Source organism: Aotus nancymaae, unplaced genomic scaffold (genome assembly GCF_030222135.1).
Source record: "Aotus nancymaae isolate 86718 unplaced genomic scaffold, 86718_ANA_hifiasm-v0.15.2.pri h1tg000067l, whole genome shotgun sequence".
NCBI classification, from domain to species: Eukaryota; Metazoa; Chordata; class Mammalia; order Primates; family Aotidae; genus Aotus; species Aotus nancymaae.
In genome coordinates this window covers 23,024,649-23,048,448 of record NW_026988482.1, presented here as the reverse complement: position 1 = coordinate 23,048,448, position 23,800 = coordinate 23,024,649, and the positions used below count along the sequence as shown (strand labels likewise).

At 45.1% G+C, this 23,800-nt stretch overlaps 1 protein-coding gene and 1 non-coding gene across 6 annotated transcripts in view; one reads left to right on the top strand and one right to left on the bottom strand.

Moving 5' to 3' along the window:
- The window catches only part of CDC25A (cell division cycle 25A), a 31,179-nt gene extending 7,581 nt beyond the window's left edge, over positions 1–23,598 (top strand). For all 5 annotated transcript variants that reach the window (XM_064367038.1, XM_064367036.1, XM_064367037.1 and 2 more), the window contains 9 exons: positions 3,195–3,329; positions 4,041–4,112; positions 7,866–8,039; positions 14,044–14,142; positions 16,354–16,416; positions 16,512–16,610; positions 17,772–17,902; positions 21,361–21,472; positions 21,730–23,598. In XM_064367038.1, the coding sequence (XP_064223108.1) occupies positions 3,195–3,329; positions 4,041–4,112; positions 7,866–8,039; positions 14,044–14,142; positions 16,354–16,416; positions 16,512–16,610; positions 17,772–17,902; positions 21,361–21,472; positions 21,730–21,870 (1,026 nt within the window). In that variant the 3' untranslated portion in view covers positions 21,871–23,598. The remainder of the gene's footprint in view (positions 1–3,194; positions 3,330–4,040; positions 4,113–7,865; positions 8,040–14,043; positions 14,143–16,353; positions 16,417–16,511; positions 16,611–17,771; positions 17,903–21,360; positions 21,473–21,729) is intronic.
- Positions 95–155, bottom strand: LOC135270916 (U7 small nuclear RNA). Its single transcript, XR_010339063.1, has one exon. It is a non-coding gene; the product is annotated as a U7 small nuclear RNA (small nuclear RNA).
- Positions 23,599–23,800: the final 202 nt, after the last annotated feature.

Sequence of the window (23,800 nt, the reverse complement as noted above, 5' to 3'; positions counted from 1 at the left end):
TGTGTAAGGAATATTTGACCTTGTTAATCTAGGAAATCTCGGGTCTTCCTAAATGTATGCATGGTGGGATTACATTTCTTACTTTTTATTTTTAAGGGGCTTTCTGGTAAAAACTGCAAAGCGTACCAGGCAAATTCTAAAAGAGTGTAACACTAGATCTCTTACTTAAAACTTGCTATTTTACTATGCATTCTAAGTGCTTCTCAAAGAATGATTTTGTTGGAGAGAGACCACTTCACTTCTTCCAAAGGTGGTTTGTTAAGAACTGTTATGGGCCAGGTGCCATGGCTCATGCCTATAATCCCAGCACTTAGGAAAGTGGAGACAGGAGGATCACTTGAGTCCTGGGCAGCATAGTGAAACCCCCATCTCTTTTTTTTTTTTTTTAAACTATTATGGATTCCAGTGAAGACTCAGACTGCTGGGCAGTTTTGGAGTCACTTGTTTTAGGGCTGTGTATTTGCCAGACAGAGACTGTCATTACTTCCAAAGTTTCCTGCTGTTGGTCTGAATTGAATTAACTGATAGCATCTGTTGACTGGAGAGGCCCAACTTGAGCAAGATAACCACATTTGGCTTCCAGGTTTTCCTAGATTCTTAAATCTGAAAATACACCTTTCCAGTCTTGTTTGTGTTCTAAGATTCAGCCAGTATTGCTACTCTGTCTAGCAATTGCACAAAGCACTTTTATATATGTTCTTGTCTTGTGAAGTAAGTGGAGTTAACCCCCTTGACAGATTAGGAAAGTACCACAAGAGAGGTTTACCAAAGGATACGTAAATAGTAGACCAGGATTTAATAATTTCTGGCTGGGCGTGGTAGCTCATACCTATAAGCCCAGCACTTTGGAAGGCCAAGACGGAAGGATCACCTGAGGTCAGGAATTCAAGACCAGCCTGGGCAACATAGTGAGACCTTATCTGTACAAAGTTAACAAGCTGAGTGTGGTGGCTTGTTCCTATAGTCCCAGTTACTTGGGAGGCTGAAGTGGGAGGATTGCTTGAGTCCAAGAATTTGAGGCTGCAGTGAGCACCTAGGGATCCCAGAAAATTCTCACAAAAGTTAGTGCGATACAGTGTGAGCCTTCATGATAAAGTTATCTACCCCTAGGCTCAGCTGGCTAAAAAAAAAAAATTGCCATTTCCCAGAGTGTGGTCAGGTATACTTGGGAGGACCAACTTGTTACATATTGCAAAGCAAAGCCAGTTCCAGAACCAGAATAGGCCAGCCGCAGAGGATTCCTTGGTGCATGATCCACTCAGAAAACCAGAGGGCCACTTAACTAACAACAGATTCATACCCCAAAGAGATTTGGATTTTAAGGATTACTTGTAGGGCTTAACATTGGGACCACATTGCTACTGTGAAAAAATAACTCAGCTTTTTTTCTGGACTTGAAAGTGCCTAGCAAATAATTAGTGTATCGGGCCGGGCGCGGTGGCTCACGCCTGTAATCCCAGCACTTTGGGAGGCCAAGGCGGGTGGATCACGAGGTCAAGAGATCGAGACCATCCTGGTCAATATGGTGAAACCCCGTCTCTACTAAAAATACAAAAAAAAAATTAGGTGGGCATGGTGGCGTGTGCCTGTAATCCCAGCTACTCAGGAGGCTGAGGCAGGAGAATTGCCTGAACCCAGGAGGCGGAGGTTGCGGTGAGCTGAGATCGCGCCATTGCACTCCAGCCTGGGCAACAAGAGTGAAACTCCGTCTCAAAAAAAAAAAGAAAAGAATCTAGTGTTAGCAGTGTTTGCATTAGTAGTATTTATCTCCAGGTGTGGATTTATGAACAGTTTTTCTACATTTTCTATATTTCATGTTTAGAGGTTTCCTAAAAAATACATGATTATAGGTTGGCTATTGAAGTACTGCCTTTTTTTTTTTTTTTTTTTTTGAGACGGAGTCTTGCTCTGTCACCCAGGCTGGAATGCAGTGGCATGATCTCGGCTCACTACAACCTCAGCCTCCCGAGTAGTTGGGACTACAGGCACGTGTCACCACGCCTGGCTAATTTTTTGTATTTTTAGTAGAGACGGGCTTTCACCATGTTAGCCAGGATGTTCTCAATCTCCCGACCTCATGATCCACCCGCCTTCTACCAAAGTGCTGGGATTATAGCCTGAGCCATTGCACCTGGCTGTGGTACCACCATTTTAATTCCAGGAATGATTGTCTCCTAGGGAGATAGTGTAGTGAGGAGAAGAGTTTGGATTTTGGAGTCAAACGGGTAAGGTGTATAATCTTGGTAACCTCTCTTAAGCACCAGTTTCCTTATTTGCTAAAGAAAAGGGAAAGGCTTCTATTGAATTTTATGTATAAAGATGTATCATAGGCTGGGCGCGGTGGCTCACGCCTATAATCCCAGCACTTTGGGAGGCTGAGGCGGGTGAATCACGAGGTCAAGAGATCGAGACCATCCTGGTCAATACAGTGAAACCCCGTCTCTACTAAAAATACAAAAATTAGCTGGGCATGGTGGCGCACGCCTGTAGTCCCAGCTACTCAGGAGGCTGAGGCAGGAGAATTGCTTGAACCCAGGAGACGGAGAGTGCGGTGAGCCGAGATCGCGCCGTTGCACTCCAGCCTGGGTAACGAGCGAAACTCTGTCTCAAAAAAAAAAAAAAAAAAAGAAAGATGTATCATAATATCTGGCACACAGTAATTCTTCATTTAACAACTGAGCAGCATTTAAATCCCAAGTCTAAATAACAAGGATAGATTTTATAAAACCAAGTCACCTTTTATTTCCTCCTTTCAGAACTGGAGTTATATAAGCACATTCTCTAGGTCATTTTATGGTCTCTATAGAGATTTGCATCTGCTTGCCCTAACTCATTTCAGCAGATTCTCACACTGTCACAGTCCTCAATGCTGATCAGTGTTCACTGATGCAACCTCCTAATAAAAGAAACCTTATTCTTCACAAGAGGCTATCTCCAGCACCCATTATAAGGTAAATTGCTTCCGGCAAGAGTTCTCTGTGAAGGCTACTGACTGTACTCAAGGCCGTGTGTGGACATCACATCGTTTATAATCTTGGGATATATTTTCCTATGATCAGTAACTGCTAAAATTTTACTTTGTATAACAAGTATAGCATAGTATGTTTTCATCATAAAAACTAATGACCCATTCAAGGAAATCAAAGTGGACCAGAGCTGTCATTTATTATTAACCCATGAATTTTGTCTTACAGCTTTCCTCAAATGAAAGAGATAACAGTGAACCAGGAAATTTCATTCCTCTTTTTACACCCCAGTCACCTGTGACAGCCACTTTGTCTGATGAGGATGATGGCTTCGTGGACCTTCTTAATGGAGAGAATCTGAAGGTACCGTGTGTGTGTGTGTGTGTGTGTGTGTGCGCGCGCGCACGCGCACGCTCGTTCCTATCTATTCTCATTACCTCTGGAGAAGTCATGTGATGTGAAAAAAGAACAGCAGTTCCCTGGGGCTTGCTTGGTTGGTTTTTTTTTTTTCTTTTGAGACAGTCTTGCTCTGTCACCCAGGCTGGAGTGCAGTGGCACGATCTCTGCTCACTGCACCCTCCACCTCCTGGGTTCAAGCGATTCTCCTGCTTCAGCCTCCCAAGTAGCTGGGATTACAGGCATGCGCCACCACTCCCGGCTAATTTTTGTTTTTTTAGTAGAGATGAGGTTTTATCACGTTGGCCAGGCTGGTCTCGAACTCCTGACTTTGTGATCTGCCCACCTTGGCCTCCCAAAATTCTGGGATTATAGGTGTGAGCCACCACACCCAGCACTTTGCTAATGTTTTTGTTCATTTGGTGAGAATTTATTTAATAATAGGGCTACCAGACTTATTAAATCCTTTGGGTTGGGGGACGGGGGTGTCAAAAAAAGAAAGTGATATGATCCTTCTTACCCTGAAGGAGCTAACAGTCTATATGAGTAAGATGGTATATTAAGATACTTCCTATCCAGGCCTGTCTGGTATTCTTCAGGCAGAATCACACCTAAAGCATTTAAACAAATGTTAGTCTCCACAGGATCTTTTCAAAGTCAATTTTTCTGTTTCTTTAGAATGAGGAGGAGACCTCTTCGTGCATGGCAAGCCTCTGGACAGCTCCTCTCGTCATGAGAACTACAAACCTTGTGAGTTGTTCTGTTGTGTCTGAAGGAAGCCCCGAGTGATTGGGCCACTGGATAGAGTAGTCCTTAGTTGAGTATAGCCAAAGGTTGAAATGAATGGTAGGATTTGGGGATCTGGATTTTAGGCTTCACTTTGGCTACCTACAAACTATGACCTTTAGTTACGATATCATCTCTCTGCATGTCTCCTGATCTATAAAGAGTGTGGGTTAGGAGGGACCATGATCATTCCTAGCTTTTAACATCTAGTTAGTTTGAAAAAAGCCTATCTGATGCCTTTAGCCTGAAAACTTTCCTTTTTTTTAGGTTATTCTCATCCACAGAATCTAGCATAAAATTAGACAAGCACAGTAACTCACGGTTTTTTTTTTTTTTTTGAAACGGAGTCTCGCTCTTGTCACCCAGGCTGGAATGCAGTGGCACAATCTTGGCTCACTGGAACCTCGGCCTCTCAGGTTCAAGTGATTTCCTGCCTCAGCTCCCAAGTAGCTGAGATAACAGGCGCCTACCACCACACCCAGCTAAGTTTTGTATTTTTAGTAGAGATGGGGTTTCACCATGTTGGCCAGACTGTCTCGAACTCCTGACCTCAGGTGGTCCACCTTCCTTGGCCTCCCAAAGTGTTGGGACTACACGTGTGAGCCACCATGCCTGGCAGAATGTTTTTGTTTTGTTTTGTTTTGTTTTTAATTAAAAATATCTATTTGAGGCTGGGTATTTTCAGTGTAAGAAAGTTTATATATATGCACACACACACATACACAATAGATTTGTGTTTCCATCATAGGGATACTTTCAAAGTTAGAAGCAAGAATGCCTACACAGGTATACTTCAGAGATATACACCTTTAGCTACACATCTAAATTGATAAGTTCATATTTTTTAATTATCAATAATCTGAACTATAATTTGGGACAAATGAGCTACGGTTTTTTGTTTTCCTTTTTTTTTCCTTTTTTTTTTTTTTGAGGCGGAGTTTCACTCTTGTTGCCCAGGCTGGAGTGCAATGGTGCGATCTTGGTTTACCCAAACCTCTGCCTCCCAGGTTCAAGTGATTCTCCCCTCTAAGCCCCCCGAGTAGCTGGGATTACAGGCATGTGCCACCACACTTGGCTAATTTTATATTTTCAATAGAGAAGGGATTTCTCCATGTTGATCAGGCTGGCCTTGAACTCCCAACCTCAGATGATCTGTCTGCCTCAGCCTCCCAAAGTGCTGGGATTACAGGCATGAGCCACTGTGCCCGGCTCTGGTTTTTTTTGTGTGTTTGTTTGTTTGTTGTTGTTGTTGTTGTTGTTTTTAGACAGAGTCTCCCTCTGTTGCCCAGGCTGGAGTACAGTGGCACAATCTTGGCTCACTGCAACCTCTGCCTTCTGGGTTCAAGCAGTTCTCCTGCCTCAGTCTCCTGTGCATCACCACGCCGGGCTAATTATTTTTGTATTTTTGCTGGAGACAATTTTTCACCATGTTGGCCAGGCTCGTCTTCCTTGACCTTAGGTCATCTGCCCACCTTGGCCTCCCAAAGTGTTGGGATTACAGGCATGAGCCACCACACCCAGCTGAGCTACAGTTTTGAGATTACGGATTATAGTAGATTAATGTGCATAGCTGTTGAGAAGATAGGTTAACCCAGTACGAATGTATGACTAAATTTACCAGATCATTTTGACAGACACATAAAATTACATAGAATGTGAGAATGCTTTGGAAGTGGCTATTAGTTTTATTTATTTATTTTTCGGAGGCAGAGTCTCGTTCTGTCACCCAGACTGGAGTGCAGTGGTATGATCTCAGCTCACTGCAACCTCTTCCCCAGGTTTAAGCCATCCTTCTGCCACAGCCTCCTAAGTAGCTGGGGCTACAGGTGCACACCACCACGCCTGGCTGATTTTTTTTGTATTTTAGTAGAGATGGGGTTTCACCATGTTGCCCAGGCTCGTTTTGAACTCCTGAGCTCAGGCAGTCCACCCTCCTAGCCAGAAGTGGCTATTAGTTTTATAAATTTAATTTTGCCAGGCGCGGTGGCTCACACCTGTAATCCCAGCACTTTGGGAGGCCGAGGCAGGTGGATCACGAGGTCAAGAGATCAAGACCATCCTGGTCAAAACGGTGAAACCCCGTCTCAACTAAAAATACAAAAAAAATTAGCTGGGCATGGTGGTGCGTGCCTGTAGTCCCAGCTACTCGGGAGGCTGAGGCAGGAGAATTGCTTGAACCCAGGAGGCAGAGGTTGCTGTGAGCCAAGATCGCGCCATTGCACTCCAGCCTGGGTAACAAGAGTGAAACTCCGTCTCAGAAAAAAAAAAATTCAATTTTAAAATCATAAACATGGGCTTGTGGGCTCTTAATAGTAGAAAAATTTCTTCCACAAATGGTTATTATAGACTAACCATTTCTGGGAGCTATAATAGAAAATAAACTTCAGACAAAAGAGGGAGAAAATCCTTGGTCTCAATGGGAACAGATGTGGGAGTGATCCATTCTACTGAGGACTCTCAGGAATATTTCAAAGAAGTAACATTGAAATGTTAGCATCAACTTGAAAATGACTGTTTACTGAGGTGTGAAAGGACATTCTGTACAGAAGGAAAAGCCAGGCCAAGACACACAGAATGGAGAACAGGCTGAGATGCATTTACAGAGCTGAGGTTAGACTCTATCTCTACCACTTGTCAGATTGGCTTCCCTTGGACTCTGGAAAATTAGTCTTTATTTGTTTGTTTTTTATTTATTTTTTTTTTTGAGACAGAGTCTTGCTCTGTATTTTTAGTAGAGATGGAGTTTCTTCATGTTGGCCAGGCTGGTATTGAACTTCTGACCTCAGGTGACCCACTGTGTTGGGATTACAGGCGTGAGCCACTGAGTCCAGCCTGGGAAATTAATCTTTAAAAGACCAAGTAGAGGCCGGGCACGGTGGCTCAAGCCTGTAATCCCAGCACTTTGGGAGGCCGAGGCGGGTGGATCACGAGGTCAAGAGATCGAGACCATCCTGGTCAACATGGTGAAACCCCGTCTCTACTAAAAATACAAAAAATTAGCTGGGCATAGTGGCGCGTGCCTGTAATCCCAGCTACTCAGGAGGCTGAGGCAGGAGAATTGCCTGAACCCAGGAGGCGGAGGTTGCGGTGAGCCGAGATCGTGCCATTGCACTCCAGCCTGGGTAACAAGAGCGAAACTCTGTCTCAAAAAAAAAAAAAAAAAAAAGACCAAGTAGAAAAAAGGACTTAGAACACAATTTTGAAAGGCATTTGCTACTCTTCCCATCCCCACTCCCTCCAAACTTACCATCTTAACTATACCTTAGCCATGATGCCTCCGTTTTTAGTATAACCTAGCTACTTTGCATCTTTTCTGGATTTAGGTGGGGTATTTAAACCCGTTGAGCTGCTTAAGCAAGGTGCATGTAATAACATGGAGGGGAAGATAGGCAAGCCAAAAATGTGTTTCTGACTGGAAGCTGACACTTCTCTTGATGCAGGATTATATAGACAGTTTTTGTGAGGGCAAAGGATGTTTTGCTTATCTCTATATAATGTCAGCTGAGTATATATTCATTGAGTGCTAAATGCTCAGTGCCTGCTATGTGCCAGGCCCTATGAGAGTTGCTGGGACTAAATGAATCAGCAGTATCTGTTTGCTAATTTAGAACAAATCTTAAATCATCCCAGGTAGCGGTAGCCTTTGATTTATTTGTCTTACAATGCGAGTGAACAGGTTTTAATGAAAGATGGGTCTGTCTTTTTTCTTCCTATAAGGACAACCGATGCAAGCTGTTTGACTCCCCTTCCCTGTGTAGCTCCAGCACTCGGTCAGTGTTGAAGAGATCAGAACGATCTCAAGAGGAGTCTCCACCTGGAAATACGAAGCGGAGGAAGAGCATGTCTGGGGCCAGCCCTAAAGAGGCAGCTGTTCCAGAGAAGGCCTATGAGGTTAGTTTCATAGGTTTCTTTTTGCTGTAACACAGATACTATATTTTTCAGTTCTAAAAATTTCCACTTAGTGGTTTATTTTCTTTGCTAAGATTTGCTGGGGTTTGGGTGTGTGTGTGTGTGTGTGTGTGTGTGTGTGTGTGTGTGTGTGTGTGTGTCAGTGTGTCAGCGTTTTGCTCTTGTTGCCCAGGCTGGAGTGCAACAGCGCAGTCTCGGCTCACCGTAACCTCCATCCCCCCGGTTCAAGTGATTCTCCTGCCTCAGCCTCCTGAGTAGCTGGGATTCCAGGCATGTGTCACCACGCCCGGCTAATTTTGTATTTTTTTAGTAGAGATGGGGTTTCTCCATGTTGGTCAGGCTGGTCTGAGAATTCCTGACCTCAGGTGATCCGTCCACCTCGGCCTCCCGAAGTACTGGGATTACAGGCGTGAGCCACCATGCCCAGCCTCTGTTGAAGCATTTTTAAGATGGCTGCTTTAAAATCTTTGTCAGACAAATCCAACATAGTGTTCATAGTGTCGTTGGCGTCTGTTGATTGTCTTTTCTATTCAAGTTGGGATTTTTCTGGTTCTTGGTATGACCAGTGATTTTTCAATTATCTCCTGTATATTTGTATGAGAATATACAAATCTGTATAAATCTCTCTGTAAATCTTATGTTTTAGCAGGTCTCCTCTGATACTGCAGGAAAGGTGTGGGTGGAAGTCCGGGTTCCCTGGCACAAACTCCATTGACACCTTGGGTGGGGACTGTCTCATTGCTGGGAGGGAGGGGAAGTTCATTCTATCCCAGTAGGGTGGTGACTGGGGCATTACATTAGAGCTGGGCAAAGGTGGAGGCCCTGCTTGCCGTTAGCCATAATTGTTTCTGTGGTATTTGACTGTAGTAGAGTGATTACTGTCAAAAAGTCTTCTGCCTCAATGAGCTGTCCTTTGCCCAGGGAGAGAAGGCTTTTCTTGGGGCTTGTTGTGTTGCTATCTCCAGCTTCATGAGTTGAATGCTTAACTCATTTGTTTTTAATTTTCTTATTTCTGGATAAACCTATTTGAATCTATGAATTTCCCACTGCTTTAGATTTGTCTCATAACTTTTGACTTGAAATGGTTTTTGTTTTTTTTGTTTTTTGTTTTCTTTTTTGAGACAAAGTTTTACTCTATCGCCAGGCTGGAGTGCAGTGGCATGATCTCTGCTCACTGCAACCTCTGACTCCCTGGTTCAAGCAATTCTCCTGCCTCAGCCTCCTGAGTAGCTGGGATTACAGGCATGCGCCACCACGCCCAGCTAATTTTTGTATTTTTAGTAGAGACGGGGTTTCACCATGTTGGCCTGACTGGTCTTGATCTCCTGACCTCATGATCCACCTGCCTTGGCCTGCAAAGTGCTGAGATTACAGGCATGAGCCGCCATGCCCAGCCCTGAAATGTTTTTACTGGAGTCATTTGTTGTAGATATTTTATTTCCTTTTAATCCAGACTTATCAAGACCTATTAAATACTTGATTTTTATAAAGTTCGGTCTTAATTCTTCAAGTTAATTACTCACATTGCTCATAGTTGTATCGGTTGTTTTGTTGTTTTCTGTTTCTGAGACAGTCTCTGTCACCCAGGCTGGAGTGCAGTGGCATGATCTCAGCTCACTGCACTCTCCACTTCCCAGGCTCAAGCAGCTGGGACTGTAGGTTCATGCCACCAAACCCAGCTAATTTTTGTATTTTTTGTAGAGACATGGTTTCACCATGTTGTGCAAGCTGGTCTTAAACTCCTGGGCTCAGGCGATCCTCCCACCTTGGCCTCCCAAAGTGCTGGGATCACAGATATTAGACATAGCACCTGGCCTGGGTGAGATAGTGTCATGGTTGTCTGGGCCTAAGTCCTATTTATTCTGTTTATTCCATGGCTAGACACACAAAACACTGGTTCTTTTGTATGTTTTTCCTTCATTATATTGTCCTTATATTAAAGTTTGATATTAAGCATTATAAAATGGTGAACTGCCTGAGTTTTCTGTGGCATGAAAAGGTTTAAGTAAACCTCATCTCAGTCTTAAAAGGTTAGATGACAGGAAGACATTTAGGTCTACTGCCTTATATCGTATCTGCTTTAGTTACTAGTGCTTTATGAACATTTTCTCTTTAAACTATTCTAAAAGAATAGTTCAATGACTGTGTAGTATTTGTTTTGGTACGGTTGTTTGGTTTTTGTTTTTGTTCTTTTTGTTTGTGGAGAACACAGGGTCTAGTGCTGTCACTCAGACTGGAGTGCAGTAGCACAATCATGGCTCTGTGGGCTCAAGCACTCCTCCCACCTCAGCCCCTCTAGCAGCTGGGACTACAGGCGTGCACCTCCATGCCCAGTTAATTTTTTTTTTTTTTTTTTTTTTTTTGAGACGGAGTTTCGCTCTTGTTACCCAGGCTGGAGTGCAATGGCGCGATCTCGGCTCACCGCAACCTCCGCCTCCTGGGTTCAGGCAATTCTCCTGCCTCAGCCTCCTGAGTAGCTGGGATTACAGGCACGCGCCACCGTGCCCAGCTAATTTTTTGTATTAGTAGAGACGGGGTTTCACCATGTTGACCAGGATGGTCAAGATCTCTTGACCTCGGGATCCACCCGCCTCGGCCTCCCAAAGTGCTGGGATTACAGGCTTGAGCCACCGCGCCCGGCCTTTTTTTTTTTTTTTTAATTATTTTTTGTAGAAAAGGGGTTTTACTCTGTTGCCCAGGCTGACCTTGAGTTCCTGGACTCAAGCAGTCCTCCCACCTCAACTTCCTAAGTATCTGGGACTACAGGCACGGGCCAATGCACCTGACCGATAGTGTTTCATCTTACAGGTATACTAGAAATAATTGAATAAATCATCTTCTGGACATTTATAATTTCCTTTTCCCTGATTTTTCTTTCTTTTTTTATTTTCCTAATTAAATAGGAAATTCTAGGTTGTAAGGGCAAGAACAGTTATGAAACTTTGCGTTGTATACATGTCAGAAAATTGCCTTTCAGAAAGCTTCTAGTTTATATATCTATCAATATTTAAAAATATTCATTTTTGGCCAGGCACTATGGCTCACACCTGTAATCCCAGCACTTTGGGAGGCCAAGGCGGGTGGATCACAAGGTCAGTAGTTCAAGACCAGCCTGACCAACATGGTGAAACCCCGTCTCTACTAAAAAAAAATTAGCCAGATGTGGTGGTGCACGCCTGTCATCCCAGCTACTCAGGAGGCTGAGGCAGGAGAATCACTTGAACCCAGGAGGCAGAGGTTGCAGTGAGCCGAGATCACGCTGCTGCACTCCAGCCTGGGTGACAGAGCGAGACTCCATCTTAAAAAAAAGAATATTCATTTTCTTTTACCATACTAGGGATTGACCTTTTTATTTCCATATTTGTAAAACTTTCTTGGATAAAATACTGTTAAATGATTATTTTGCGTATATATAGGCCCTCTGTTTGGTTTATTTTCATATATTTTAATATTTAGTATTTTAAATTTCATTTGGAGAAAATTTCAAGCATTGCTAGAGTACCATTATCACACCTGTGGTACTGTGAATTATATATTTGGTCTTTCCCCCCTTCTCCTGTCATATAACTCTTAAAATCCTTGGAATATCCAAGGTCATATCTTTTTGTATGCTAATGATTGACTGATAGCTTCAGGATGGGACTGGTCACTGGTGGAAAGACAGACATGATTAGAGGTTGGAATTTTTAGTCCCATCCTCCAACCTCTAGGGAGAGAAGAGGGGCTAAAAGTCAAGTTGATCACTCATGGCCAGTGGTTTAATCAATCATTTCTATGTAATAAAGCCTCTATAAAACCTTGAAAGGACAGGGTTTAGAGTGCTTCTGGATAGCTGAGCACATGGAAGTTCCTGGAGCTTGGTGCACCCAAGGAGGGCATGACAGCTCCATGTCCCTTCTCCCATATCTCACCCTATGCATCACTTCTTTTGTATCCTTTGAATATCCTTCATAATAAACTGGTAAATGTGTTTTCCTGAGTTCTGTGAGCCACTCTAGCAAATTAATCAAACCCACAGAAGGGGTGATAGGAACCCCCACTTAAAGCTGGTGGTCAGTAGATCAGAGGTTCCAGAGGCCCAACTTGAGACTGCTGTCTAAAGGGTCATACAGTTTTAAGGACTGGGCCCTCAGCCTCAAGTCTGACACTCTCCAAGTAGATAGTGTCAGAATTAAATCAGAGGACACCCAGCTATTGTCTGCTGCAGAATTGCTTGCTTGTAGGGAGAAATCCCCTCATATTTGGGGGTAACAGAAGTCTTCTGTTGTTGTTGAGTGAGGGAATAGGAAAAAGCACTTTGAGCTTGTGGAGTGTTTTCCTCATGCAAACACATCATTACAGAGCTAATTTTTTTTTTTTAAGATGGAGTTTTGCTCTTGTTGCCCAGGCTGGAGTGCAATGTCGCAATCTCGGCTCACCACAACGTCTGTCTCCTGGGATCAGTCAAGCCATTCTCCTGTCTCAGCCCTCCTGAGTAGCTGGGATTACAGGCATGCGCCACCATGCCTGTCTAATTTTGTATTTTTAGTAGAGACAGGGTTTCTCCATGTTGGTCAGGCTGGTCTCAAACTCCCAATCTCAGGTGATCTGCCTGCCTCAGCCTCCCACAGTGCTGGGATTGCAGGCGTGAGCCACCACGCCCAGCCCAGAACTAAATTCTTATTATCAAATGCCAGATATCCAATCTGAGTTGTTTTCTCCAGTTGTCTCCTAAATATGTTTACAATTTATTTGTTAAAATCTGGATCCAAATAAAGTCTGTACACTGTAGTTGGTCGATATGTCTCTTACTCTTCAGATTTCGTTGCTCCATCTGTTTCCGCCTTGGATATTTTTATTTGTTGAAAAGCCAAGTTATTTGTCCTACAGAGGTTCCCACAGTCCGGTGGGGTCTTCAGACATTGTCTTCTATCCCCTATATTGCCTTAAAAACTTAACTCTGGAAAGGATGCATTGAATTCCAGTTCTGTTTGTTTGGCAAGAATATTAATTACATGGGTGATTTTGTCTACTTTGATCAGGAGGTATAATGTGCCGGTCAGCCGTTGGTGATTGCTGCCCAAATTCTTCATTTCCCCAGGGTTTCAGAAAGATGATACTGCAGTTCCTTTATTCTTTCCTCATTAATTAGCTAGAATATTTCTATAAAGAGAAACTTAAACTCATCAAACTCTGTGGTTTCCCTTGGGAAAGGCAGGGTGAATATTGGATCTCTTTATTTGCCAGTTTCCAAATAGTGCCCTACCAAGCATCTTCCAAAGTTGAAAGCAAGAGTTATAGTTGTTTTTCAATAATAATTAGGAATTCATGGATTAAAACGTTTGATTTGTTTCTGTATATCTCAGATAATTATTCTTTTGCTCAATTTATCCCATTTTGATAGCTGGCTGCCTCTTTTCATTGGATAAAGCTAAGACATGGGCCAGGCATGGTGGTTCACGTCTGTAATCCCAGCACTTTGGGAGGCTGAGGCAGGCAGATCACAAGACCAAGAGTTTAAGACCAGCCTGACCAGCATGGTGAAACTTCATTTCTACTAAAAATACAAAAATTACCCAGGCATGGTGGTGCTCTCTGGCCTGGGAAACAGAGCGAGACTCTGTCAAAAAAAAAAAAAAAAAAAAAAAGCTAAGACATGCTTTTTCTAAACTTATCCCTAGTTTGAACACCCCCCCTCCCCATTTCTTCTTTCTTTCTTTCTTTCTTTCTTTCTTTTTTTTTTTTTTTTTTTTGACAGTCTCACTCTGTCACCCAGGCTGGAGTGCAGTGGTGCCATCACCACTCACTGTAACCTCGACCTCCCCAGGCTCAGGTGATCCTCCCATTTCAGCCTCCCGAGTAGTTGGGACTACAGGCATGTACCACCTGTGCCAGGTTGTGTGTATGTGTGTGTGTGTGTGTGTCTAGTCTCCTCAAGACATGCTCCAAGTGAATGTTTTCAGAAGTTCATTCAGAACACTGGCCTCATTCTCTACCTTTGTTACAGACTCTACATCGGTCTTTATCCCTGGCATCTTCCCCCAAAGGAACCATTGAGAACATTTTGGACAATGACCCAAGGGACCTTATAGGAGACTTCTCCAAGGTAACTGTAAGCAGAGCTGCTCTGGCGAGTGCAGGAAAGAGTGTGAATATCTAGAACCCCACTCAGCCTTTCTCCCTAAGGTTGTTCCTGGGGTGCCTCCAAAAGGACACAAAGAATGTAGGGAAGCAAACTTGATTTCTCATGATGTATATGTTGGTCTCTGAGACTGTAGATCTCACTCATGCCGATGGGCAGTTTTACTTAGGAAGCTGTCCACCAACCATCTTGATTCTAACCCAAAGGCCAGGCTATCTGGAAACTGTGTTTCTGATTATAAAAATAGTAATTAGCAGGATAGTACAAAGCAGAAATAAACCTGTAGCCTCACTACAAGTCTACATGTTGAAAGGTTATCTTAGAAGGTCTGGGATTGAGACTGAATTTCTCCATTGTCCCTTGGCCACTGAGGGAAAAGGCCCTCTAGGAAGTCTAGAGGAAGGTCTTCTAATAGCCTGATATGCTACATGAAGGCTTGTCTGTGGTAAAATACAAGGCTAGGACAGGGAATGTGTCAATAGCAGCTTCTTTAGTCACATTTTGACTTGAAGGTTACCAGATCAATGTTTTTTTCCTTAATTTAGTTAACATTTATTGAAGCACTGATGTGTTAGGCAGAGATTCCAAAATGAGACCTCAAAGAACTTAGCATGTGGTTGGAGAGGTAAGATATGAACTACAATGTACCACATGGTAGATTGAAATAAATTTCAGTGAGATATAAACATAAACAGCAGACCGTGAGAAGTAAAAGGGTTTGTCTTGGCTAGTGGGTTGGGGAACGTATGGGCTTGGGCCATTGATATTTCAGCCCAAATGGGTTTCAAAGGAATAGGGAGAATGAAGAGAACAAGCAAAGACCCAGCTGTATCTTCACTTTTGGAAGCTTCTCTTGTTTGAGGGGGAGAGATGTGGTCTTAGTATGTTGCTCAGGCTGTAGTGCAGTGGCTGTTCACACATGCTATCACAGTACACTGTAGCCTCAAACTTCTGGCCTCAAGTGCTCCTCCTGCCACACCCTCCCAAGTAGCTGGGATGATAGGCATGCATCACCACACTCAGTAGAATTTTCACCTTGAATTGAGGCTTGATTATGTTTGTATCCTCCCTGCCCCTCCAAGCCCCTGAGACAGAGTCTTGCTCTGTCACCCAGGCTGGAGTGCAATGGCGTGATCTCGGTTCCCGGGTTCAGGTGATTCTCCTGCCTCAGCCTCCTGAGGAGCTGGGATTGCAGGCATGTGCCACCACACCTGGCTAATTTTTGTATTTTTTAGTAGAAACGGGTTTTCACCATGTTGGTCAGGGTGGTCTCAACTCCTGACCTCGTGATCTGCCCGCCTCGACCTCCCAAAGTGCTGGGATTACAATTGTGAGCCACCATGGCCAGCCCTGTAATGTTTGTCTTAATGGGCCTATGCATGGCAATGGGCGAACTCTTGACTCAGCCAGTCACCTGAATGAGTAATTGCTAATGTGTCCATCTTCCTCCTGAAGGCTGGGCTAAGTCTCTTTTTTCCTATTCCCAGTGCCTCATACCATGCTGGACATTGCAGGTGCTCAGTAAATGAGTGAAATCTGTATGTTTAAATGCTGTTCACAGTCTGACATATGGATTCTTGACAAAAGCAGGAGGAAAATGAGATTACCTGAAGTTTCTTTATTGAAATGTGGCTTACTAGCTAGGTAACCTTGGATAAGGTGCTCAAAATGGGGATAATATACCTTATTGGTTTATGTGAAAATTAAATGTCAGGATGTTAATGAAGTAACTAGAAGAGTAACTACCGTGTACTATTAATGTTTGATTTTTAAAAGATGCCTCCGGGCCGGGCGCGGTGGCTCAAGCCTGTAATCCCAGCACTTTGGGAGGCCGAGGCGGGTGGATCACGAGGTCAAGAGATCGAGACCATCCTGGTCAACATGGTGAAACCCCGTCTCTACTAAAAATACAAAAAACTAGCTGGGCATGGTGGCGCGTGCCTGTAATCCCAGCTACTCAGGAGGCTGAGGCAGGAGAATTGCCTGAACCCAGGAGGCGGAGGTTGCAGTGAGCCGAGATCGCGCCATTGCACTCCAGCCTGGGTAACAAGAGCGAAACTCCGTCTCAAAAAAAAAAAAAAAAAGATGCCTCCTACCCGCCAGACAAACAATATAAGTGTGAATATATATATATAGGCTTTCAGATTCTCTTAAGTATCTTTTTTTCTTTTTTAGGGTTATCTCTTTCATACAGTTGCTGGGAAACATCAGGATTTAAAATACATCTCTCCAGAAATTGTGAGTTCGTCCTTTTGGAACCTACCACCCATGGGGTACTTGAATTTAGTTTTTCTGACGGTCAAAGTTGATTCTCCTTGGTTTTCTCTTAACAGATGGCATCTGTTTTGAATGGCAAGTTTGCCAACCTCATTAAAGAGTTTGTTATCATTGACTGTCGATACCCATATGAATATGAGGGAGGCCACATCAAGGTATGGATTCCTGAGACTTGCTATAGAAGGAGCCCTAAACAGGATCTGTGGGTTTTTTGTTTGTTTGCTTGCTTATTTTTTTGAGATGGCTGGAGTGCAATGGGGCAATTTCGGCTCACTGCAACCTCCACCTCCTGGGTTCAAGCGATTCTCCTGCCTCAGCCTCCGAGTAGCTTGGATTACAGCTGCCTGTCACCACGCCCAGCTAATCTTTTGTATTTTTAGTAGAGACAGGGTTTTACCGTGTTGGCCAGTATGGTCTCGAACTCCTGATCTTGTGATCCACCTGCCTCAGCCTTCCAAAGTGCTGGGGTTACGGGTGTGAGCCACTGTGCCTGGCCAGATCTGTGGTTTTAAAGGGGGAGACGGTGACACCTGGCTGCTTAGCTCATATGCTAGTTGTTAGAAATTTTGAAACAATACGGTGAGTGTGGAAGGCATTTGATTCCAGGTGCTCCAAGCGAATGTTCCCTTGTCTGCAATACTCTCTACCACCTTGTTCTGCAGTTGCTCTTCATGTTTGTCCCTCACATCACCATCAAGGGCACTTGTAGGAGCTACCCACTGATGTTTAAGCCGTTCAGGGGACCAGAAACTACCTATGAAGTGTACCATAGTCATATTTGAATTGCCCATTTCCAGTCCCGTGTACATTACCATGCGATCAATATGTACGGACCCGTAAAGCTCCATTGAGATACAGGTGCCCAGCTGGGCGCGGTGGCTCACACCTGTAATCCCAGCACTTTGGGAGGCCAAGGTGGGTGGATCACGAGGTCAAGAGATCGAGACCATTCTGGTCAACATGGTGAAACCCCGTCTCTACTCAAAATACAGAAAATTAGCTGGGCATGGTGGCACGTGCCTGTAATCCCAGCTGCTCAGGAGGCTGAGGCAGAATAGCCCGAACCCAGGAGGCGGAGGTTGTGGTGAGCCGAGATCGCACCATTGCACTCCAGCCTGGATAACAAGAGCAAAACTCTGTCTCAAAAAAAAAAAAAAAAAAGAGAGAGATACAGGTGCCAGATGGTCTACTGGGCTCTTCAGCCAAAAGAACTGCAAAATCACAAACTGGTGTTCTGGACTTAAAGATCATTGTTGATAAATCATTACTTCAGGCGTGAAGCATGCAGGTTCCAAGGGTCTCTGTTGTCTTCATAGGGTGCGGTGAACTTGCATATGGAAGAAGAGGTTGAAGACTTCTTACTGAAGAAGCCCATTGTACCTACTGATGGCAAGCGTGTCATTGTTGTGTTTCACTGCGAGTTTTCTTCTGAGAGAGGTCCCCGCATGTGAGTACTGCACAGAACTGGGCTCTGGGGCAGAGGCTCCATGATGCTTTTTTGGGACATGCTGGTTTGTGGCTTGCACTCGGAGCATATTTTAGTATATCCAGCAACCTCTGGCACATAACAAGCCAGTTTCATGCCTCAGCCTATACACATGATATGTAATTTTATATTGAGTTAAACTTTGGCTCTTCTAATTTCCCCCACTGTCCTTAGTTTGTGTGTATGTGTGCGCGCGCGTTGTTTGTTTTTGTTTGTTTTTTTGAGATGGAGTTTCACTCTTACTGCCCAGGCTAGACTGCAATGGTGTGATCTCAGCTCACTGCAACCTCTACCTCCTGGGTTCAACCAATTCTCCTGCCTCAGCCTCCTGAGTAGCTGAGATTACCAGCTACCACCACCACCATGCCTGGTTAATTTTTGTGTTTTTAGTAGAGACGGAATTTCACCATGTTGGTTGGGTTGGTCGTCTCGAACTCCCGACCTCAGGTGATCTGCCTGCCTCAGCCTCGCAAAGTGCTGGGATTACAGGTGTGAGCCACCGCACCCAGGCTGGAATGTAGTGGCATGATCTTGGCTCACTGCTCACTGCAGCCTCCACCTCCCAGGTTCAAGAGATGCTCCTGCCTCAGCCTCCTGAGTAGCTGGGATTACAGGTTTGCACCACCATGCCTGGCCAATTTTTGTATTTTTAGTAGAGATAAGGTTTCACATGTTGGCCAGGCTGGTCTCGAACTCCTGACTTCAGGTGATCTGCCCGCCTTGGCCTCCCAAAAGGCATGAGCCACCGCACCTGGCAGAAATTTCAAATTTTGAGATGGGATCTTAATATTTTGGCCAGGTTGGTCTCGAACTCCTGGCCTAAAGTACTCCTCCTCAGCCTCTCAAAGTGCTAGGACTGCAGGTGTGAGCCACTGCACCCACCCTTTTGAACCATTTTAAAACTCAAAAAGAGGTGAGGTTATGGCTAGGCACAGTGGCACCAACACTTTGGGAGGCTGAGGCAGGAGGATCACTTGCTCAGGAGTTTCAGACCAGCCTGGGTAATACAGTGAGACCCCACCTCTGCAGAAAATAGGAGGTGGGAGGATCGTTTGAGCCCGGCAAGTTGAGGCTACACTGAGCTGGGATCATGTCACTGTACTCCAGCCTGGGTGACAGAGTGAGACTCTGTCTCACACACACACAAAGTTTATACTTGTATACACTTCACCTGATTTTATTAATATTTGTCACATTGGCATGTACATGCTCTACACATAGGCAACTACATTAGAACTTGACACTTGTGACTGTCATCTCATAAGTCCTTCAAGCATCTGTCTCTGAAGGATGAGTGCTTTGCCCTATACGTTACTACATGCATAAGTGATATTTGAGCAAGAACTTAATGGTCATTCATAAATGCAATTATTCACTCAGCAGATTGATTTTATTTATTTATTTATTTATTTGAGATGGAGTCTTGCTTTTTTGCCGAGACTGGAGTGCAGTGGCGTGATCTTGGCTCACTGCAACCTCTACCTCCTAGGTTCAAGCAATTCTCCTGCCTCAGGCTCCCAAGTAGCTGGGACTACAGACACATGTTACCATGCCCAGGTAATTTTTGTGTTTTTTTTTTTTGTTTTTTGTTTTTTGTTTTTTTTTTTTGAGACGGAGTCTCGCTCTTGTTACCCAGGCTGGAGTGCAATGGCGCGATCTCGGCTCACCGCAACCTCCGCCTCCTGGGTTCAGGCAATTCTCCTGCCTCAGCCTCCTGAGTAGCTGGGATTACAGGCACGCGCCACCGTGCCCAGCTAATTTTTTTGTATTAATAGAGACGGGGTTTCACAATGTTGACCAGGATGGTCTCGATCTCTCGACCTCGTGATCCACCCGCCTCGGCCTCCCAAAGTGCTGGGATTACAGGCTTGAGCCACCGCGCCCGGCCCCAATTTTTGTGTTTTTAGTAGAGACAGGGTTTCGCCCTGTTGACCAAGCTGGTCTCGAACTCCTGACCTCAAGTGATCTACCCGCCTCGGCCTCTCAGAGGAAGGATTTGGGATTGACAGGTGAACTCATTTTAACTACAGGCAAATGCTTCCAGCTATGTGCTGCTGAGGAAGCTGCTGCCCATTCCTCGTGACTGGAGCAGTTACCATAGGCCCCAAACCACTGAGCTTCAAGAGAAATCAGATATTCTTGCCTCTCGTATACCAAATACTTTTCTAGATACTGAGGGAGAAAAGCAGTGAACAAAACAGACCAAAAAATCCCTGCCTTCGTGGGACTTACATTTCAGAGTAGATAGGAGTTCAAGACCAGCCTGGCCAAGGTAGTGAAACCCCGTCTCTACTAAAAACACAAAAATGAACCAGACATGGTGGCAGACACCTGTAATCCCAACTATGCTGGAGGCTGAGGCAGGAGCATCTCTTGAACTCGGAGGGTGGAGGTTGCAGTGAGCCAAGATCATGCACCACCGCACTCCAGCCTGGATGACAGAATGAGACTGTCTCAAAAAAAAAAAAAAATAGTGGCTGGGCACAGTGGCTCATGCCTGTAATCCCAGCATTTTGGGAAGCTGAGGTGGGTTGCCTAAGGTCAGGAGTTCGAGACCAGCCTGGCCAACATAGTGAAACCCTGTCTCTACTAAAAAATCAGCTGGGTGTGGTGGTAGGCACCTGTAATCCCAGCTATTAAAGAGACTGAGGCAGGAGAATCGTTTGAATCCAGGAAGTGGAGGTTGCAGTGAGCTGAGACAGCACCACTGCACTCCAACCTGGTAACAGAATGAGACTGTCTCAAAATAAAAAAAAGAGTTCTTCAGAGGAAAATAAGGTGGGAGCTCCCAGGCAGGCCAGAGGGACAGTAGTGGGCCGCAGGGGCTGGTGTAGGGTGAACGAGGGGCAGAGCAGCAGTGGGGGTGATGAGCTGTAGGCCTCTGAAGGACTCGAGGCCTTGGGATTTTATACCAAGGCAAGGCAGTAAGCAGCCATCAGCCAGATAAGGATATCGAACAGCATTCAGTCAAGTTAGAGGATAGAAACAGGTGCCCTGAAGCAGGAGCAAGTCCAGCCTCTTTAAAAGCCACAGAAAGAAACAATCCCACTTAGGTAGAAAAAGGTGAGTGAGGGAGCCTGGCTGAAGGGAAGGTTGGAGTGGAGAATGCAAGAGGAAGCTGGCTTAGATGGTGAAACTTGCCACAAACTGGCAGTGAAGGTGCTGGGCAGAACTCAGATGCTAGTACTGTTGGAGAAAGGAAAGTTGGGGAAGAGGCCATCTACTGGCACTGGCTGTGAATGCTGCTCACATGGCCAGGAACTTGCAACTCAGCACTGATGGTTCCTAAGAATAAATGTAAAGTTGGGAAGATGTGTATAAGGGGGACCTAAACCAAACTGCTGCTTTGACTGCATTGCTGTGGTGCTGCTCTGTGTTGAAGGAGGTAACCCTGCTTTGGCCTTCCTTCCCCTGACTAGGTGCCGGTATGTGAGAGAGAGAGATCGCCTGGGTAATGAATACCCCAGACTCCACTACCCTGAGCTGTATGTCCTGAAGGGGGGATACAAGGAGTTCTTCATGAAATGCCAGGTAAGACTGAGGCAGTGGAGAGCATCCCTTTTCCCCGCCCCTAATGGTAGACCAATGAGTCTGTCTAGTGATGATGACTTTCTTGCCAGGCGTCTGGGAACAAGGTAGGTATCTGCTGAGCACAAAGAAGGCCTCTGTAGAACCGGTTGCCCAGATCTGCCTGGCCGCTCCCAGTCTTGTAGCCTTAGGCAGAGAGGAAACCAGGTTGTGGGTGTGAGGCAGGTGTGCCCTAACCTCATTCTCTCCTGTCCCCTCAGTCTTACTGTGAGCCCCCCAGCTATCGGCCCATGCACCATGAGGACTTTAAAGAAGACCTGAAGAAGTTCCGCACCAAGAGCCGGACCTGGGCAGGGGAGAAGAGCAAGAGGGAGATGTACAGTCGTCTGAAGAAACTCTGAGGGTGGCAGGGCCACCCAGCAGCAGCCCGAGCTTCCCTCCGTCCCCCTTTGCTACAGAGAAACTTGAGCAAAGGGGCCAGCTGTGTGACATTTGGAGAGGGGGCCTGGGACTTCCACGCTTTAAACCTACCTCCCACACTCCCAAGGTTGGAGCCCAGGGCATCCTGCTGGCTACGCCTCTTCTCCCTGTTAGACGTTTTCCATCCATATCAGACTGTGCCACAATGTACCGTGTCAAGCTGCTCTGAGCCACAGTGGGATGAAGCAGCCGAGGCCATATTGGGCTCCAGCCTTCTTGTGAGGGGAGAGGAGACGGAGGGGAGTAGAGAAGTTACACAGAGAAATGCTGCTGGCCAAATAGCAAAGACAACCTGGGAAGAAAAGGTCTTTGGGATAATCTGTATCTTTAATTTATTCAACTTCATCAATCACTTTATTTTATCTTTTTTCTAACTCCTGGAGACTTATTTTACTGCTTCATTAGGTTGAAATACTGCCATTCTAGGTAGGATTTTATTATCCCAGGACCTACTTCGGCTTTTATTTTTTATTATTATTTTTTTTTAAAGAAGGAGGTAAGAAAATGCAAACCTGTTGTAAGTTATGGGACAGAGAGCTAAGTGCTCTGTCACCCCAGGAGGTGCTGCGGTACTGGGGCTGCTGCTATTTAAGCCAAGAACTGAGGTCCTGGTGAGAGGGAGCGCTGGACCCAAGCTTGGCTGCCTGACATAAGCTAAACCTCCCAGACCCACCACTGGCCACTGAGATCTATTTGGTGGGAGGTGTGGCCCTGCTTTTCCACACTGCAGTTCCCTGTGACAGTGGCTGGTATAGGAGCCACAGTCAGGAAAGCACTTGAGGCAGCTTCCATCAGGCCGCCCCCTGGTCAGTGCTGGAATGTTGCAGTATAGGTTTCCCAGGGAAGCGGGGTGGGGAGGTGGGCTCCACAGGATACGGGAAGAACGTGTCCACTGAGTGTCTTCCTTATTTTGCTGTGATATTGTTTGATAGCTTTTAATTTTTTAAAAAAATGGTCATATTATGAGTCAAGGAGTATCAAATCAGTGTTGGATGGGCCACCCAAGGGTGGGGAGTGGGTGCTGGCATGGACATGACTGGATAGGATTTTCTCAGGAGGGAGCTTGGTGGATTTTGAAGGTAAAACTTTCTGGGTTTATCATGTTTTAATTTGAGGGACAGAGAGTGATGAATCATCACCAGTTGTCCCCTTATCTAACCCCATAGAAGTGGGTATTTCAAAAGAACACTTCATCTAAGGAGCTGGGGCTGACTTCACTGATTCTAGAGAGGCCTGTTTCAGTGCCTACTCATCCCCGCCCTCTGGTGCCAGCCTCCTTACCATCACAGCTTCATTGAGGTGTAGACAGGTTTTTCTTATAACAAGAGACCGTCTCTCCCTCTTACCTCAACTTCCAATTCTGGGGGTGGGAGAATCAGTGATACTGGAGATGACTAGTTGCTGTGTTAATGGGTTTGAGTTGTATTTGGCCATAAAACAACCTTGTTGGGAAAAGTATGGGGGAGAGGACTTCTTCCCACACACGCGTTGAGACAGATCCCAACTGGTTAATGATCTTGTTTGTAAGAAAAAGATTCTGTTGGTTGAGGGCCTAAAGAGAAAGGTGGGATGGCTTTCAGATTATATCAGCTTAATAGCATTGCTAACCAACTATTGCAAGCTCTGAAAATAAAAGATCTTGAACCCATGCTCTCTGCCTAGTTCTTGATAGATTTAAAGAGAATTGCATTTCCCCTTAAGGTCCGGGGACCACACTTAACTAAAATGAGTGTTTGGGATAGCTACATTTCCTCAGGAAGCCAAAGGGCTCTCAGATGGCCTGTCTCCAAGGATGGCTAGAACAACCCTCAGTTATTACTCGGAGTCCAAAAACTTGTGGTTCAGATTGAT